The sequence below is a fragment of the Herpailurus yagouaroundi genome, unplaced genomic scaffold (genome assembly GCF_014898765.1).
Source record: "Herpailurus yagouaroundi ecotype Mexico unplaced genomic scaffold, PumYag 250, whole genome shotgun sequence".
In the NCBI taxonomy this organism is placed as follows: domain Eukaryota; kingdom Metazoa; phylum Chordata; class Mammalia; order Carnivora; family Felidae; genus Herpailurus; species Herpailurus yagouaroundi.
Genome location: NW_024412467.1, coordinates 25,915,992 through 25,933,584, shown reverse-complemented (window position 1 = coordinate 25,933,584; position 17,593 = coordinate 25,915,992). Strand labels below are relative to the sequence as shown.

Genomic DNA, 17,593 nt, shown 5'->3' with positions numbered 1-17,593 from the left:
TTTTTTTTTTTTTTAAGGCTAACTCATAGAAACAGTAGAATGATGATTGTCAGGGGTTGTGGAGTAAGGGAAATGGGGAAAAGCCGGTAAAAGGATACAAACTTTCAGTTACAAATAAAGTCTAAGGATCTAATAGTGACTACCTGGTAACACCATATTGTATATAACAAATTTGCTGAGAGAATAGAGCTGAAGTATTTTCACCAAATAAATAAAACAAAAAAGGGTAAATATGTGAAATGATAGATGTGTAGATCAGCAACATGCAGAAGGATGAAACTAGACCACTTTCTTACACCATTCACAAAAATAAACTCAAAATGGATAAAGGACCTGAATGTGAGACAGGAAACCATCAAAACCCTAGAGGAGAAAGCAGGACAAAACTTCTCTGACCTGAGCTGCAGCAATTTCTTACTTGACACATCCACAAAGGCAAGGGAATTAAAAGCAAAAATGAACTATTGGACCTCATAAAGATAAAAAGCTTCTGCACTGCCAAGGAAACAATCAACAAAACTAAAAGGCAACTAACAGAATGGGAAAAGATATTTGCAAATGACATATTGGACAAAGGGCTAGTATCCAAAATCTATAAAGAAAGAGCTCACCAAACTCCATACCCGAAAAACAAATAATCCAGTGAAGAAATGGGCAGAAAACATAAATAAACACTTCTCTAAAGAAGACATCCAGATGGCCAACAGGCACATGAAAAGATGCTCAACATCACTCCTCATCAGGGAAATATAAATCAAAACCACACTGAGATACCACCGCATGCCAGTCAGAGTGGCGAAAATGAACAAATCAGACTATAGATGCTGGCGAGGATGTGGAGAAACGGGAACCCTCTTGCACTGTTGGTGGGAATGCAAACTGGTGCAGCTGCTCTGGAAAACCAGTGTGGAGGTTCCTCAAAAAATTAAAAATAGATCTACCCTGTGACCCAGCAATAGCACTGCTAGGAATTTACCCAAGGGATATAGCAGTGCTGATACATAGGGGCACATGTACCCCAATGTCTATAGCAGCACTTTCAACAATAGTCAAATTATGGAAAGAGCCTAAATGTCCATCAACTGATGAATGGATAAAGAAATTGTGGTTTATATACACAATGGAGTACTACGTGGCAATGAGAAAGAATGAAATATGGCCCTTTGTAGCAACGTGGATGGAACTGGAGAGTGTTATGCTAAGTGAAATAAGTCATACAGAGAAAGACAGATACCATATGTTTTCACTCTCATGTGGATCCTGAGAAACTTAACAGAAGACCATGGGGGAGGGGAAGGAAAAAAAAAAAAAAAAAGAGGTTAGAGAGGGAGGGAGCCAAAACATAAGAGACTATTAAAAACGGTGAACAAAGTGAGCGTTAATGGGGACTGGGAGGGAGGGGAGGGTGGGTGATGGGTACTGAGGAGGGCACCTGTTGAAATGAGCCCTGGGTGTTGTATGGAAACCAACTTGACAATAAATTTCATATTTAAAGAAAAAAATCATTGCTTGATTTGGGATCCCTATCACTATGGGATCAGATAATAGGCCAGCGTTCATGGCTGATGTGGTGCGGCTGGTGGCAAAGGGGTTAAAGATCACTTCAAAGTTACACACGGCATACCAACCCCAGAGCTCCAGGAAGGTAGAATGAATGAACCAAACCCTGAAGCTACAATTAGGTAAACTATGCCAGGAAACCCACCTACACTGGGACCAGGTGTTGCCAAATGCCTTGTTAAGTAAGAATCAGGTATAGCACCACTAAGCAGATGGGGTTCTCCCCTTATGAAATCTTTATGGGTGCCCTTTCCCAATTATCAAGGGCATAAGGGGGGGACCTAAATGAGATAGGCAATCTAACCCTAAGGCAAGAGATACAGACCCTTGGCTCTACCCTAACCATCTTACACCACTGGGTTAGGGAGTGATTACCTGTGAGTCTGACCACAGAGGCTCACCCCTTTGAACCAGGAGATGCTGTATGGGTGAAGAAGTAGAATGTCCAACCCCTAAAATCCCTCTGAAGGGGCCCGTTCACTGTCATTCCGTCCACCCCTACTGAAGTAAAGATAACCGAGGTGGGTCTCTGGATTCACCACAGCAAAATGAAGCCAGCATCTTGAAACTGGGAGCTGATTCATCAATGCCGTGCAAGCTGACCATATGGAAGAAGCAATGTGCAACTCCAGAGGCTCTGGGAGACTGCAGCCCTGCAGTGACTGGGGACAGTCACTCCGGACGCTGACTAATCTACACACAGCAGAAGCTTGAGAAATCAATGGTCTGGTGGAACAGATAGACTGTCCCTATTTTCTATATCTGTTCCCTTACTGTGAAGAGCTGTCACCCGTTGTGTCTTGCCATCACTGTGATTCTTGCTCTACTTTTTTGCCACAGGATTGGCAGAGGCCGCCCTGGCCAGATGGCAGTATGGTGAGAGATTTCTGCTAGCACTCACCTTCCTTTTGTGGATAGGATGCTTCATTGGTATCGGCTGCTTCTAATCTGGACCCTTTCTGTAGACCTAGATTCCTCATCATGTGACCCATGTATTCACATAACCAAGTCAGGCCAGGGAGTCACTTGGACCTTACTATACCATACTCACTTCTTATGCCAAGGAAAAGTCCTGGGGACCTGCAGACATAGTAAGACCACATATTCTATCTGCCAATGGGAGAGTCAATATACTTGCTTTGACCCACAATACTCCCCCAGTGAAGATTGTTTAGAAGTCCGATCCTACCAAGAGTAGGGGGCCTTGGTCAGCTAGACACAAATTATTAACCCAAAACGACAGGTGTCAATGCTGTTTGACATATGTGTGGTTATAGGTATTGGCCCAGAGGCATGTCATATGAAAAAAGTGGGCACTTGTCATAGAGGGCCCAAGGACTCTTGATATACCATGCAGAGGCTTAGATTAGGAGCAGGAATACTGACTCAATGACAAATACGTGTGTGAGGAAAATGGTTTTGGTGCCTATACACCTGTGTTTTTATGCCCTAGCAGGAGCTGTGTTTCATGGAGTACTTGGGAAAAAAGAAGGCACGACAGCATTCTTTCAGAAGGGAGTGACTACACCAAATTGTCAGTTGGGGACCTGTAATCCGGTTAATTTTACTACTCTTAACCTGGGAGACCCCTGATGGAACAGTAGCTGGCAGATGGGGATATATATCCATGGACAGGGCACAGACACAGGAACAGTGTCGTATTTTAAGAGAGTTATTGTCACACATAAGGCCACAACTCACCAGGTCTTTCATTCCTTTTATGAAGAAATGGAGAAGGGTCCTCCTCCTGTCTGTCACGATGAAAAATCTATTTCTAGCCCTAGCAGAGACTATAGCCCAAACTCTAAAGATCTCTTCTTGTTATGTATGCGAGGGAACCAACATGAGGGATCAATGGCCATAGGAGGCTAGAGAATTAGATCCCTGAGAACCTTATAATGGAACAGAATGCCCCAACCCTACTACTGGGGTTTGGCTCCTCAAAACCTCAATTACTGGGAAAAAAACAACAACAACAACAAAAACTGCCTTGCCCACGGGGAAAGGAAGTTCACCATCTGTTGGAAGCTTAACATGCCTACCTAGGCCAAAGATTTTATAACTCAGGAAACCCAATGGTGGGGAACCCCAGATCACCTTGAGCCAGATCCCCACCCCTTGTCTAACTTCTCTCATCTCCAAGAGGCCTGGGACATTGTCGACACAGTCATCAAATGGTGGGCCCCAGGTGGACTATACTGGATATGTGGAAGGACAGACTACACAACACTTCCCTCAGGCTGGTCAGGATCATGTGTGCTGGGAACTATTTGTTCATCTTTCTTCCTGATCCCACTTGCCAGAGGGGAACATTGGGAATCCAAGTGTATGGGGACAGGGAGACTCAAAGGAAACAACATGCCCTACCAATTGGCAACTGGAAAGATAATGAATGGCCTCCCAAGTGTATAATCCAATATTATGGCCCTGTCACCTGGGCAGAAGATGGATCCTGGGGCTAATGCACTCCCATCTGCATGCTAAACCGCATAATCAGACTGCAAGCAGTTGTACAAATTATAACCAATGAAACTGCCAGAGTTCTTAACTTACTAGTCATGCAGCAAACTAAAATGAGCAATGTTATCTATTAAAATTGCTTGACGTTAGATTATTTGCTTGCTTCGGAGGGAGGAGTTTGTGGAAATTTTAACCTGAGCAACTGCTGCCTACAGATAGATGATGAAGGCAAAGTCATAGAGGCGATAAATCAAATGAGAAAGGTTGCTCATGTCCCAGTCCAGACCTGGAAAGGTTGGGACCCCAGGGAGTTATTTGGAGGATGGTTTTCAGCTCTTAGGGGATTCAAAATCCTCATAGGTATTATTCTCTTAATTTGGTGACCTTGCTTAATCCTACCTTCCCTAGCTCCCCTGGTTATGCAGTCTGTCTCCAGCCTCACTGACGTAATGGTCAAAAAGAAAACAGCCATGCATGTGATGATGTTATGGAAGTATAAACCCCTAACCAAGATGATGCTCTTTGACCCAAAGTAAGGGGTCCGAGCATCAATAGGGGTAATGTGGTAGAGTCCCTCCATAAGGAATATCGTGAAAACCTAAAGTCAAGGGAAGGCGACCTGGCTACGTGCAGGTGTGCAACATTCCTCACAACTCTGCAACAAAGACCATCCATTCAGACTTTGAATGTTACTATATATGGGAGACAAAGGAGCAAAACTTGTACAAAAGGAAAACCCCCACTGCGCTAGGGGCTCAGTGTTTTGGGTACAAACCCAGTGAGCCCATGCCAGCACAATGAGTGAAGTTGCTTCCTGGACAGAAAAGGTTCAGTGTCCTGTCTCTCTGTGCAAGAATCCTGCTACAAATTCATCATCAAAAACTTTCCTATAAAGAAAACCCCAGAAGTGCACCTGGGTGGCTCAGTCAGTTAAGAGTACGACTTTGGCTCAGGTAATGATCTCGCAGTTTGTGAGTTAGAGCCCCAAGCTGGGCTCTGTGCTGACAGCTCAGAACCTGAAGCCTGTTTCAAATTCTGTGTCACCCTCTCTCTCTCTGCCCCTCCCCTACTCATTCTCTTTCCTCTCAAAAATAAACATTAAAAAAAGAAGAAGAAAAAAAAAAAAAAAAAAAAACCCAAACAAAGTGGTTTCACTGATAAAAACTATCAAAGATTTAAGGAAAAATAATACCAACCCTGAAGCCTGTTTCAAATTCTGTGTCTCCTTCTCTCTCTGCCCCTCCTCTACTCACTCTCTTTCTCTGAAAAATAAACATTAAAAAAAGAAGAAAGAAAGGAAAAAAAAAACTCCTGACCTAGTGGTTTCACTGATAAAAGCTATCAAACATTTAAGGAAGAAATAATACCAAGCCTACATGAATTATTTCAGAAAACAGAAGCTGTGGGAAGACATCATGACCATGTGGGGTTTATAAACTCTGCTGTGCAAAGGCAGTTTCCCTTTCAAAACTCAATCACTGTAAATCACATTAAAGTAAAAAGAAAAACCATGTATTTATCTAAAAAGATGTAGAAATCATTGACAAAATTCAATACCTATTCATGATTTAAAAACCTCAACAAACTAGAAATAGAAAGGACCTCTTAATAAAGGAAAACAGGGTGGGAGGGATCACCTAACATTACACTTAATGATGAAATATACAGTGCTTTTCCTCTCAGACCAGTAAATAAAGGAAAAATGTCTCACTCATTTTGTCTATATAACAATGTTCTAGAGGTCCTAGCCAGTGCTATAAGACAATAAGGCTAAAGAAATAAGCGGCATAATGATTGCAAAGGAAGTATTTCCATTTGCAGATGTCATGATTGTTTATATAGAAAATCCTAAGGAATCTACTAAGCAACTAATAGTACTAATAACTGAATTTAGCAAGATATCATTATTCATGGTTAATATACAAAAAGTATCTACTTTAAATTCTAGTGGGAAACAATTACAGTCAAATTTTTAAAAGTTCTGTTTAAGAATATCATTATAAAAACCAAAATACTTAAAACATACATTTAATAAAAACAACATACAAGACTTCTTGAAAACTTTAAAATATAACAGAGAAGGCAAAAAAAAAGAACTAAATAAGTGAAGAACTATACAGTCTATGGGCCAGATAATTCAATGTTATTGAAATATCAATTCTCCCCAAATGGAAGAGTAAGTTATACAAGCTTATGTAAAGAAACTAGCAAGCTGATGCTAAAATTCCTACAGATCTTCAAAGAACCTACAATAGCCAAAACAGTTTTAGGAGGGGAAAAGTTTTTTAACTTTTTTTTAACTCTTACAGAACACGACTTAAAGACTTATTATGAATCTACAGTAATCAAGACAGTGAGTTGCTGGCATAAGGATAACCTAATGAATGAGAAGAACAGAGTTCAGAAATGGACCCATGCTTATATAACCAGTTGATTTTTGACAACACAACAAAACAGTTCAAGGGAAATAAAAACATTTTCATCAAATGGTATTGAAATAATTCAGTTTCCACATGGGGGGGAAAAAGAATATAAATGTAGCCTCACACCACTTACAAAAATTAATTCAAGATGGATCACATCTAAACATAAAATTATAAACAATAAAGAAGATAAAATAAGAGGGCATCTCTACACATAGAGTTCTTCTCCAACATGGCAAACAATAACCATACATTGAAAAACCTGATATTTTTAGACTTCATCAAAATTGAAACTTTCTCATCAAAAGAAAATAAATAGGCAACCATACACTGGCAGAAAATATTCTCAATAAATTTATCTGACAAAGGACTTTATATCAAAAACATAATTTTTCAACTTAAGTAACCCGATTTTTAAAAAATGAGCAAAAACTCTGAAAATCCTCTTCATAAAAATGAACTCAGAGTTTTTAATAAACATATATATGACATATATGATGGACAGATACACAGATAGGCAGATGTATGTATCCGATAGATTGTGAGTGTGTGTTTCCTAGCTCTGTACACAATGAGAGAGGCTACATGTAATATTACATAAGTGGCAATGAGCATACCTAACTTCTAAGTACCATCATCCAATAAAGGGAACCAGAATCCTTGGGAGAAACTGCTGATTCCAGGGCCAAAGCAGGACAACTACAAGATAAACCTAAATCATTTTGTTACATCAGTAGGGAAGTACTCACCGAAGGGGCTCCCATTACCCAAATCTGAGACATTTGGACATCAAAAAAATTAATGATAGCAATGCATTGTAATCTATTATATAAGAAAATATGCAAGACCATCCTATTAACATAAACCAGTAAAAAAAATAGAGAAGAAAACTCTCCTTACTACAGAATGTTAACCAATAAATAAGAAAGTTATGATGCAATTATTAATTACCAATGGATGCTAAAACTAGTGTTTGGCTTAAAAAAATGGATATTTACATAGTTTCAAAGCATCTCTCTACAAATTACCTACAAAGGGAAAAACAGTAATTTTACAAAAGATCTGACACCTATCACGTTAACCAAGTGATCCAAATTAAAATCACCAATGTTGAGACAAACATCATGTCGTTGATGTATTACACTGGGAAGAATCTGACATCACTTCTGTGATAGTCCTGCTAAAAATGCATAACCCAAAACTAATCATCAGACAACCTAAATTCACAGACATTCTATAAAATCATTGGTCTGTACTCTTTGAAAATGTCAAGGTCAATAAAAACAAAGAAAAGCTGAAGAACTATTCTATATTAAAGGACAATAATGAGACAGTACAACTAGAGATGCCTAGGTGGCTCAGTCAGTTGAGTATCTGTTAATGATCTCATGTTAGGTGAGATCAAGCCCCATGTCTGGCTCACTGCTGTCAGCACAGAGCCCACTTAGGATCCTCTGCCCCACCCCCTTCTCTGCCCCTCCCCTGCTTGCACTCTCTCTCAAAAATAAATAAAATATTTAAAAAAAGAGACAGAGAGAAAAGACACATTACAACTAAATATACTGCACGATCCTGGATGGATTCTAGAAGAGGAAAAAAATACCTTCTATAAAGTACAAAATTGGACAAATTATCACCATCTGAATTGGAACTGCCATTTACATAGTATGGTATTATTATTAAATTCTCACTTTGATAAATGTACTGTGGTAATGTAAGAGAATGTCTTTGTTCTTAGTTACCTACTGAAGTATGTAGGGAAAAAATGTTGTTTGCACCATATTTTCAAATGAGTTAAAGAAATACATACTGACAGACTGACAGAATAATAAAAATAAATGGGACAAAAAGTAAATATATCAAAAGTGGGGGTTGGGTTAAATAGGTAATGGGGATTAAGGAGGGCACTTGTGATGAGAATGGCACTTGTGATGAGAACAACGTGTTGTATGGAAGTGCTGAATCACTAAATTCTTCACCTGAAATTAATACTACACTGTATGTTAACCAGCAGGAATTTAAATAAAAACTTGAGAAAAAAAGAAAAGTAAACAATTGGTCACTCTAGCTAAAGAGCTTACAGTTGTTATTTACCATATTTTTTTTTCCTTATATGGGCTCCATGCCCAACATGGAACCCAACATGGGGCATAAACTCAAGACCCTAAGATCAAGACCTATGCTGAGACTGGACTCTTAACTGACTGAGCCACCTAAGCACCCCACCACTGTATTTTCTTATAAGTTTACAGGAGTGAGCTACTTTTACTATTTTTTTTAAGTTTTCTGTAAGTTTGAACCTGTATCAAAATAAAAAGTTCTCAATAATGCTTTGTTAATATTTTAAAATAAAGCAAAACTAAATCAAATTATTATTCTCCTACTAATCAATGTACAAGGTCCACTGTTAGTCAACAGATAAATATTTACTTGCATATTCACATTAGCAAAATGCACAAATAAGCAATGAATAAACAACTACTAAACAAAAGACATGCTAAAACTAATGTTTGGTTAAAAAAAGAATATTTACCAAGTCCCATATATTTAACTATATTTAGTAAATACACTAAAATTATAAAAATTTCAAAAATAAATATTCTTTTAATGGGTCATATAGTACTATCTCTTTAAACATGTTTCTAAGCATGTACAAAAGAGTATAAAGCTTGTTTTGAGAATGTGCTTGAAAACTATTATAAATCGTTAAGCCTGAGCTAACACATATTAATAAAATTTTTCAAGAAAGCATAGACATATTTCAACACAAAGTTCCGACAACTGCTTTAATTAACAGAAATTATATTGTTCCCAAAGATACCATAACACTGCAGGGAAAACAAACACTAAGGAAAGAGTGGGTAATTAAGCTGCCTCACTGATTAATGTCTACAGTTCTGGACAAAGGAAAATGCGTTGTTCAATTGGCATGGAAAATTAGACCACTGTTGAGTGGTGGTTTAATTATCTTTATAGTATTAATCCCTGTCTTTAGTATTAGACTATAAAACAGATAAGCATGTGGCTTCAACTGATTACTTTCAGAATCTAAAGAATATTTAAGCAGAAATATCTTACAATCTTTATTTCCAGAAAAACAGTAGGATGAAAACATTCAGAATATTACTGAAAAGGTAATAAAATATTAGACTGTCAGCTACCCTTCACATGGTGGTGGTGATTATCAGTAGGACATGTCAGTACTCAACAGAATCAAAGCCAACAGACTTGATCCAATTAATGCCTAGACCTGTCATCTGAAGAAATTGCAACCCAAAGATGTTAAATGATTATTTCAAGGTCACACATCTAAGTACTTATAAAACAGACCATATCCTTGGTTTCCTGACTCCTAGGAGTCTAATATCACTCTTTCCTTTATACCACACTGCATACTATGAGGTCATTTTTCTAACTGATAGCCCACATTCTGAGAACCTTAGTTGCTTCCTATGTGACTGAGTTACTGCTCATTCTGGTGTGAAAAAGAATTGAAATTAGAGAAACTCTAGTTTAAAAAAAGAAAAAGAAAAAAAAAAAAAAAGAAACCCTCCCCACTCCAACAAACAAACAAACAGAGAAACACTACTAAGAAGTAGTTGCCGATTTACTTCCAGTATTTCAAATCCATTTTGAGAGCATTTATATATAGAGGATCATAATCTTAACTATGTTAACCTCAAAGTTTGTCCAAGTAAAACAAAGTAATGTCTGGTAACAATAGGTAATGTCTGGGCCACTACTAATGATAATGAATCAAAAAGTATGATCTATTTTCTTATTTATGATTGAGGAGTACAGCTGTGTTCCAGACATTCAAATCAGAGGCAGCTGAAAATCCAGCATTCATTATACTGGCTCATATGTAAAAATTAATGGTATTTCCTTACCATGAAACATTACTTACATGTCCCCAAACATGGGCAAACCATTATCTCAGGAAGACCATTTAGGCATTTAATTTAGTAATATAAGAATATCTACTTTTTACTCTACAAGGTCCAAAACACATAAAACAATGCCCACCACACAGTATGCACTCAGTAATTATTTGTAAAATGAATTATAGAAAGAGATCTCTTTTCAACCTGCCCCAAATTAGAAATTCCCTACATTATAATGTTTTGTTTAGTGTCACAAATAAATAATTTCTTATCACTATGAGGGAAGAGTCTAAGCCTTAAAAAACAGGATTCATCTCCAAACATTTTCCGTTTCAAAACCCATGCCAGGCTAACAGAGACATTTTTTTTTTTAATTTTTTTTTTAACGTTTATTTATTTTTGAGACAGAGAGAGACAGAGCATGAATGGGGGAGGGTCAGAGAGAGGGAGACACAGAATCTGAAACAGGCTCCAGGCTCTGAGCTGTCAGCACAGAGCCCAACGCGGGGCTCGAACTCACGGACCGCGAGATCGTGACCCGAGCCGAAGTTGGCCGCCTAACCGACTGAGCCACCCAGGTGCCCCTAACAGAGACATTTTTAAAGGAAAATTCTCATCTGTACTTGTCATTAAGTATCTACAAATTTTCCTCACAAAGATTTCCAAATGCAATGCCAGTAGTCTTTGAAAATCTGTCATAAGGTCTTTCTTATGCAAATATACTAAACAGGTTAACAAAAATTTGGCTTTGCCTTGTCATAAACCTCATTTAATTAAAATAATATAGTATTAACCTTACACATTTCATCAATGATTTATTTCTAAAGATACAGTGAAACATAAAAGCCTAAGTGTTTTCGTGCTTCTTAGTAGTGTTTCTCTAAAATACAGAAACAGAAGCTGAAATAATTTCTAAACTTGATGCCTTGATTTTTTAATGTGTGTTGGTCTTCCAGAGAATTACCATTTTCTGGCAGATAAACCCCTTCCTACCTGCAAGAACAAAGGATATCTTCACACAAGGACAGTAGACAACAGCTTTTAAAATGTTTTGGACTTTTTTCATTTAAATTTTATCTTTTCAGATAAGTAATAGAGTCACAAGGCAATGTAGATTTATTTTGATAAACAAAAGTATATCCAATCTGTTAAGTCTCTAAACTAAGCCATAATAGACCAAGCTCAAATACTTAACATACATAGTTTGTAGATCAGGGTTTTAAAATGGGTCCTGGCATTAACAATGGCAATAACAGATAAAAGCCCTGGGGCATCTGGGTGGCTCAGTCAATGCTGCATAGGACTTTGGCTCAGGTCACCATCTCAGGGTTTGTGGGTTCGAACCCCGCCTCGGGCTCTGTGCTGATAGCTGAGCCTGGAGCCTGCTTCAGATTCTGTGCCTCTCTCTCTGACCTTCCCTTGCTCATGCTGTCTCTGTCTCTGTCTCAAAAATAAACATTAAAAAAGAAAAGAAAATTAAAAGCCCTTACTTTTATGCTCCCTGTAACTGTTTTCTTATCTATAAATAAGGTGGGTAGATGAGATCATCCCTAAGGATGATTCTGTAAGAATTTTACTCATTGGACCAGGCTTTTAAATTAAATTAATAATTGTAAGACTAGAAACTGGCAGTGCCTGACTTTCACAACTAAACTATAATAAAAACATGTTATTTTAAAATGTTTGTATTCATTATAAACATTTTTTACTAGACCATTGAAAGAATCTGAATTTTTAAGACCTTATATTTAGATGTTACAGTATGAGATGGTTTTTTAATTTTTCTTTAATAGCAACATACCTGTAGGTTGAGTAGAGGAATAAATTACACCTCTCCGTTTTCAAAAGTTACATTACAAAGACTAGGTTACAAAACTTTTATAGATACTTTCTGTTAATGAATTATTAAAAGTTAACCATCATAATAATTTACCTTAGATTAAAGTGCACAAATATGTATTTCCCAAAACAAAGAATAGGTTTTTTTCATTTTCCTGGTTTTATTAAATACAGAGAAAAGAGGCACAGGAAAAGATAGAGGGAGAGAGGGAGAGACAGAGAGACAGACGGAGGGAAGGAAGGAGAGGTAAAAAGGCAGACTTTTACTACACCTTGAAAATTCTCACTTAATTAATAAACCAAAAGAAAAAAAATTGGAAAAGATACTAGAAACAAGTATGAGAAGTCATTTCTGTGTTATGCGCAGAAAAAAAAAGTGCATATCTTATAATTTTCTCACTGAGTTAAAGTATTTGTTTTACATTTTCATCTTTCATTTAAAAAGCTTTAAAATATTCACCAAGCAACTGTGTTTAATTCATAAATTAGAAAAAAACTTAAGCCATAATTCTGAAAGTTATGTTAATAATTTTAAGATACTACGTTTGAAATAATTTTTTTTTAATTTTTTTCAACGTTTTTTATTTATTTTTGGGACAGAGAGAGACAGAGCATGAACGGGGGAGAGGCAGAGAGAGAGGGAGACACAGAATCGGAAACAGGCTCCAGGCTCTGAGCCATCAGCCCAGAGCCCGACGCGGGGCTCGAACTCACGGACCGTGAGATCGTGACCAGGCTGAAGTCGGACGCTTAACCGACTGCGCCACCCAGGCGCCCCTGAAATAATTTTTAAAACAACTATTTAATCTTCTTATATTGAAACCCTCAGAGGACTGAAACGTAATCTGCTCAAACTGAAAGATCTTAAAGAGCCAGAGTTCAAGTGACTTCCCTAGGTCTCATGTTTCTGTGTTCTTTCCACAACAGCATGAATGGAATTTACAAATCAGCAAAACAAAATAAATTAGCAAATTTAAGCATTTTATCACCAAATCTAGTAGGAAATTATTCATTAGTGATTAAAATGTAGCCATGGGAGTTCATGGAGTCTGCAAAAATAAAGGCTGCCAAGTTAAAGACTTGTCTTATTGCATAAGCCATTAAAAAAGTAAAATTTAATATGAAAGAATATAAACCTTCCCTCTAATCACTGTAGTAGTCCTTTATAACTCCTCCTTCCTCTTCTCAAAATATTGAAACATTAAGAATCATTTTCTATTAGAATAATGTAATACTATGGGGAAAAATGAAAACTAGGTTTATATAAAAGTTACCCATAAGAAATATCTTAGTAAACATAAACTGACCATTTCCTTGAATCACAGTGAATAAGATGCACTATTAGTGAGCCTAATAACCAACTCAAGCTTTGTAGATGATAAATCTAAAACTATGAATATACATTAATACATACTTTGACCAAAAAACAGCTTAATAAAAACTATGTAATACGCACAAATGCTAAATACCTTTCAGGTATCATATCAAGCTAAGAAAACTCCCTCAGAAAATTATACTTGCTTTAAAAGAATGAAGTTCCCATTTCACATGGTAGCATTTTATAATAAAAACTGATCCAATGTTTCAGGATTCAAAGTTTTTATTTATTTTGTTACAATCCTTTTTGTTAAAAAGAGTTAAAATAGAAAATCTTTTTCTTGTTGGCATCTTAAAAAGTATGAAAAAAACTGATAAAAGTCAAGAAACATAAAAAATGAACTATCCAATTCTTTCACCAATGACTTTTTTAATAAAAGCTTTGTAAAGGAAGAAGGGCTGAACAAAACGTACATTCTATATAGGTCAGTGAGAGTGCAGACTTGCAACCCAATTAACTCAGGGTCTGTTTCAGTTTTGAAAAGACCATAAGCTTTAAAAAGAAAAAAAAAAAAAATACAGGCCGCTTGAATTTTTATAAGCAAAAATAAAATACTGAAAAGAGACATCTTCATGAACCAAAAACAAGATGAAGAAGAGTATTGCTCAAAATATTGCATAAGGCTATTGTAGGATTTATTTTGCTATCCCTCGAAAAACTACAGAAGCTTCCTACTTTCCACTAGTACTTGCAACATATTCTCAGGGTTTCTATCTTGAGGCATATCCTGAGCAGACTTGGAAGGATTTTCCAAAATTGTTAAAATAACTTTTAATAGACACATCAGTTTGTACCCTCAAGTTCATTTTGCCATTTAGATTTGCTTCAACCAGCACTTGATCACCCAAGTTTGCTAGCCTTTCTATAGTGCTCTTCAGAGTCTTCAAAGCAGGAAGATAAACACTAACATCATGGGCTTGCACACTGGGCTCCAGGAAATCTTCCAACACCACTCTGGGAAGCAACCTCACAGGCGATCAATCGACTGTGTACCACAACAAGAGTCCAACCTGTGGGCAATGGCAGCTCCACAGCCACGGCGAGGTGGGGGAGCCACTTATTGGTCAACTGGGGCTTCAGGGCAGAGGCATTCCCTGTGCTTCTCACCTGTCTGAACAAATGCTCAGATAGCAGCTCTAAATAAATCTCATTAAACTCCTCTGAAACATCTTTCATGTGAAACCAGTGGAAGAAGTCTCCCGCCTCACCTCACACCACACTCTAGCATCACAGATGACCCTGCAGTCATCAGGCCTGAAGCACACTTGTGCTGGCACATGTGGAGCACACAGACTCTCTCCAGCTTTGATACGGTGCTGCAGATGTGAATAAAGAGCTCCATAAAGTCTTTGCCAGAAATGCTGGCACAAAACTTCATGATGCCATGAGGATGGCATCCAGAGCTTGGTCAGCAGGGGACGACCCCACATGTAGCAAGTCCCAACAGAGCCAATACTCGGGTTCCACTCACCTGCAGGCCCCCTGAGAAGGGCAACAAGGCATGGCAGACATGGGGTCCCTAAAACCAAGGCCTCTATTCCCATCTTCATCTTCCCTCTACCTCCTCCCTTAAAAAGAGCTTTACTGTTTCCACTCTGCTAATTAAAAGGACAGGCATTCCACCACAGAAACTTCTAAATATTCTTTCTAAACTGTACAAAGAAAATTGAAATCATCTTTCACAGAGCCACATTTCACTCTGTTGGTATATGCATTAATACTGTCTTCATCAACCAGGACATATATGTACATACAGTTACATGTGCTTTCTAAAACTGTAGCATGCTTAGGCATACATTTGCAACTGATTTTTATAAACTATAAGATGGACATCTTTCCTCACTGGCAAATATAAATCTACATCATTTTCAGGCTGCTTAGTATTCCATTGTAGTGATGTATAATCAAAGTGACAATTTCCAATTTTTTGCTATGATGAATATGACAATGAACATTTTTCTATAAAACTTTTTGCACATTTATCCAATTATTTCCCTACAGTACATTCAAAGACGAATTACCAGTCAAAAGTTGTGCATTTAAGATCCTAACATGTACATATTACCAAACTGGCCTGCAGAAAAGCTTTATCAACACACCCTTCCACCAGGGACACTTGGTAGTAGCAATCTGTTTAATCTGTAGCAATTTGATAGGCAAAGTAAAATAAATGCTCTCAACCTGCATTGTGGGTGAATTCCATTTTAATGATCATTGCAACTTTTTATTAGGTTTATTTTCCTTGATTTTAAGACCTCTAGTAACATTAACTCTCTGTCCACTTTATACACTGTGAATATCTTTCTCAGTTTATCCTTTGTCTTTTCACATTGTTTATGGTGCTCTTTGCTCGTAGGAAATTGAGTCTTTTTTAATGTCAAACCTATTAACCTTTTCTTTGCTACTTCTAGAATCATGCTTTCAAAGTCATGTTTCTGGTACTTTAATGTTGTTTTATCTTCTTAATTACCTAACTCATTTGGAATCTACTTTGCAGTATTAAATAGCTAGTTGACCAAATACCATTTCACTGAACAATCCATTGTTTTCTCCACTAGTCTGAAATGCCACTTTTATTAATGACAAAAATCCTCATTTGAGACTATTTCTAGACCTTCTATATTTTGTCCCACTGATGTATTTTGTAACTATAACATAGTTATTTTAATGAAATATTCAATAGGACAAATAATCTTTAACAAGTTATCTTTACCATCCTGTCACAGGTATTGATCCAGATGAACTTTAAAATATTGTGTAAGATTCTAAAAATAACCCTACTAAAATTTTGATGGGATTATCATGACCCTGACATACTATATTCCTGATTCTTTTATTTACCTCTACTAACCAGACTGTAAGTCCCAGAAGAAAAGGGTTGTTTATATTTCCATACACTGCTACACACCCAGCATTTAGAACATCCACCTGGATATCACTGACACTCAACACATATTTGTTAAATGAACAAATATATCAATTACATTGACTATCTAGATAATCTCAGGACATTTAAACTATCTACAATACTGAATCTTCCCACACATTCAAATCATTTATAACTGTCAATAAACTGTTCAGCTCTGTTCACAGAGAAGCCCATGTAATTTATCTTGAAGCCAGGCAACTTACTGAGCACTGAGTCTCCCTCAATTGAAATCATTTTCCAAATGATCTTTTCCTTAATGTTTTCTCTACAGAAAATCTTATTACCTTCAAATCCTATCATAACTTGGACATTTGCTCTTCAATATTTATGTCTCACTTATTTTAATTGCCTGACTGCTTTTGTTATATAACTTCCAAAACAATGCTAAATAACTCCATTACTGGGGTGGCTGGGTGGCTCAGTCAGTTAAGCGTCCGACTTTGGCTCTGGTCATAATCTCACAGCTCGTGAGTTTGAGCCAAACGTTGGGCTCTGTGCTGACAGATGAGCCTGGAGCCTGCTTCAGATTCTGTGTCTCCCTCTCTCTCTGCCCTCCCCCACCCCTCCACTCATGCTCTCTCTCTCTCTTTCTGAAAAATAAAAAACATTAAAAATTTTTTTTAAATAACTCCAGTATTAGCAAGTATCTTTGTCTTACTTCTCAGTAAAGAGACTTTTTAGGTTTTATCCTCATTGCCCCCCAAAATTTTAATATCATAAATACACCACACTTATGTACTTTATGCATAAAAATTAAGATCTTTTTTTGTCCCCTCATGGGCTAATTTTCAATTACAGTTCCTGTTGAGAATACATGCTCTATATCCAAAATCTATAAAGAACTCACCAAACTCCACACCCGAAAAACAAATAATCCAGTGAAGAAATGGGCAGAAGTCATGAATAGACACTTTTCTAAAGAAGACATCCAGATGGCCAACAGACACATGAAAAGATTCCCAGCATCACTCCTCATCAGGGAAATACAAATCAAAACCACACCCAGATACCGCCTCACGCCGGTCAGAGTGGCCAAAATGAGTAAATCAGGAGACTATAGATGCTGGCGAGGATGTAGAGAAACGGAACCCTCTTGCACTGTTGGTGGGAATGCAAACTG

General features: G+C 37.3%; 2 protein-coding genes across 2 annotated transcripts in view; both read right to left on the bottom strand.

Annotated features, from left to right (window-relative positions):
* The window catches only part of EXOC2 (exocyst complex component 2), a 277,362-nt gene that overhangs the window by 235,946 nt on the left and 23,823 nt on the right, over window positions 1-17,593 (bottom strand). The gene's annotated exons all lie outside the window — the stretch shown is intronic.
* On the bottom strand, window positions 2,013-16,969 carry HUS1B (HUS1 checkpoint clamp component B). The gene is given in 8 exon segments (XM_040460630.1): window positions 2,013-2,253; window positions 14,064-14,125; window positions 14,127-14,189; window positions 14,191-14,292; window positions 14,294-14,527; window positions 14,529-14,735; window positions 14,738-14,820; window positions 14,823-16,969. Coding segments are annotated over 8 exon segments (1,092 nt in total). The 5' UTR covers window positions 14,923-16,969.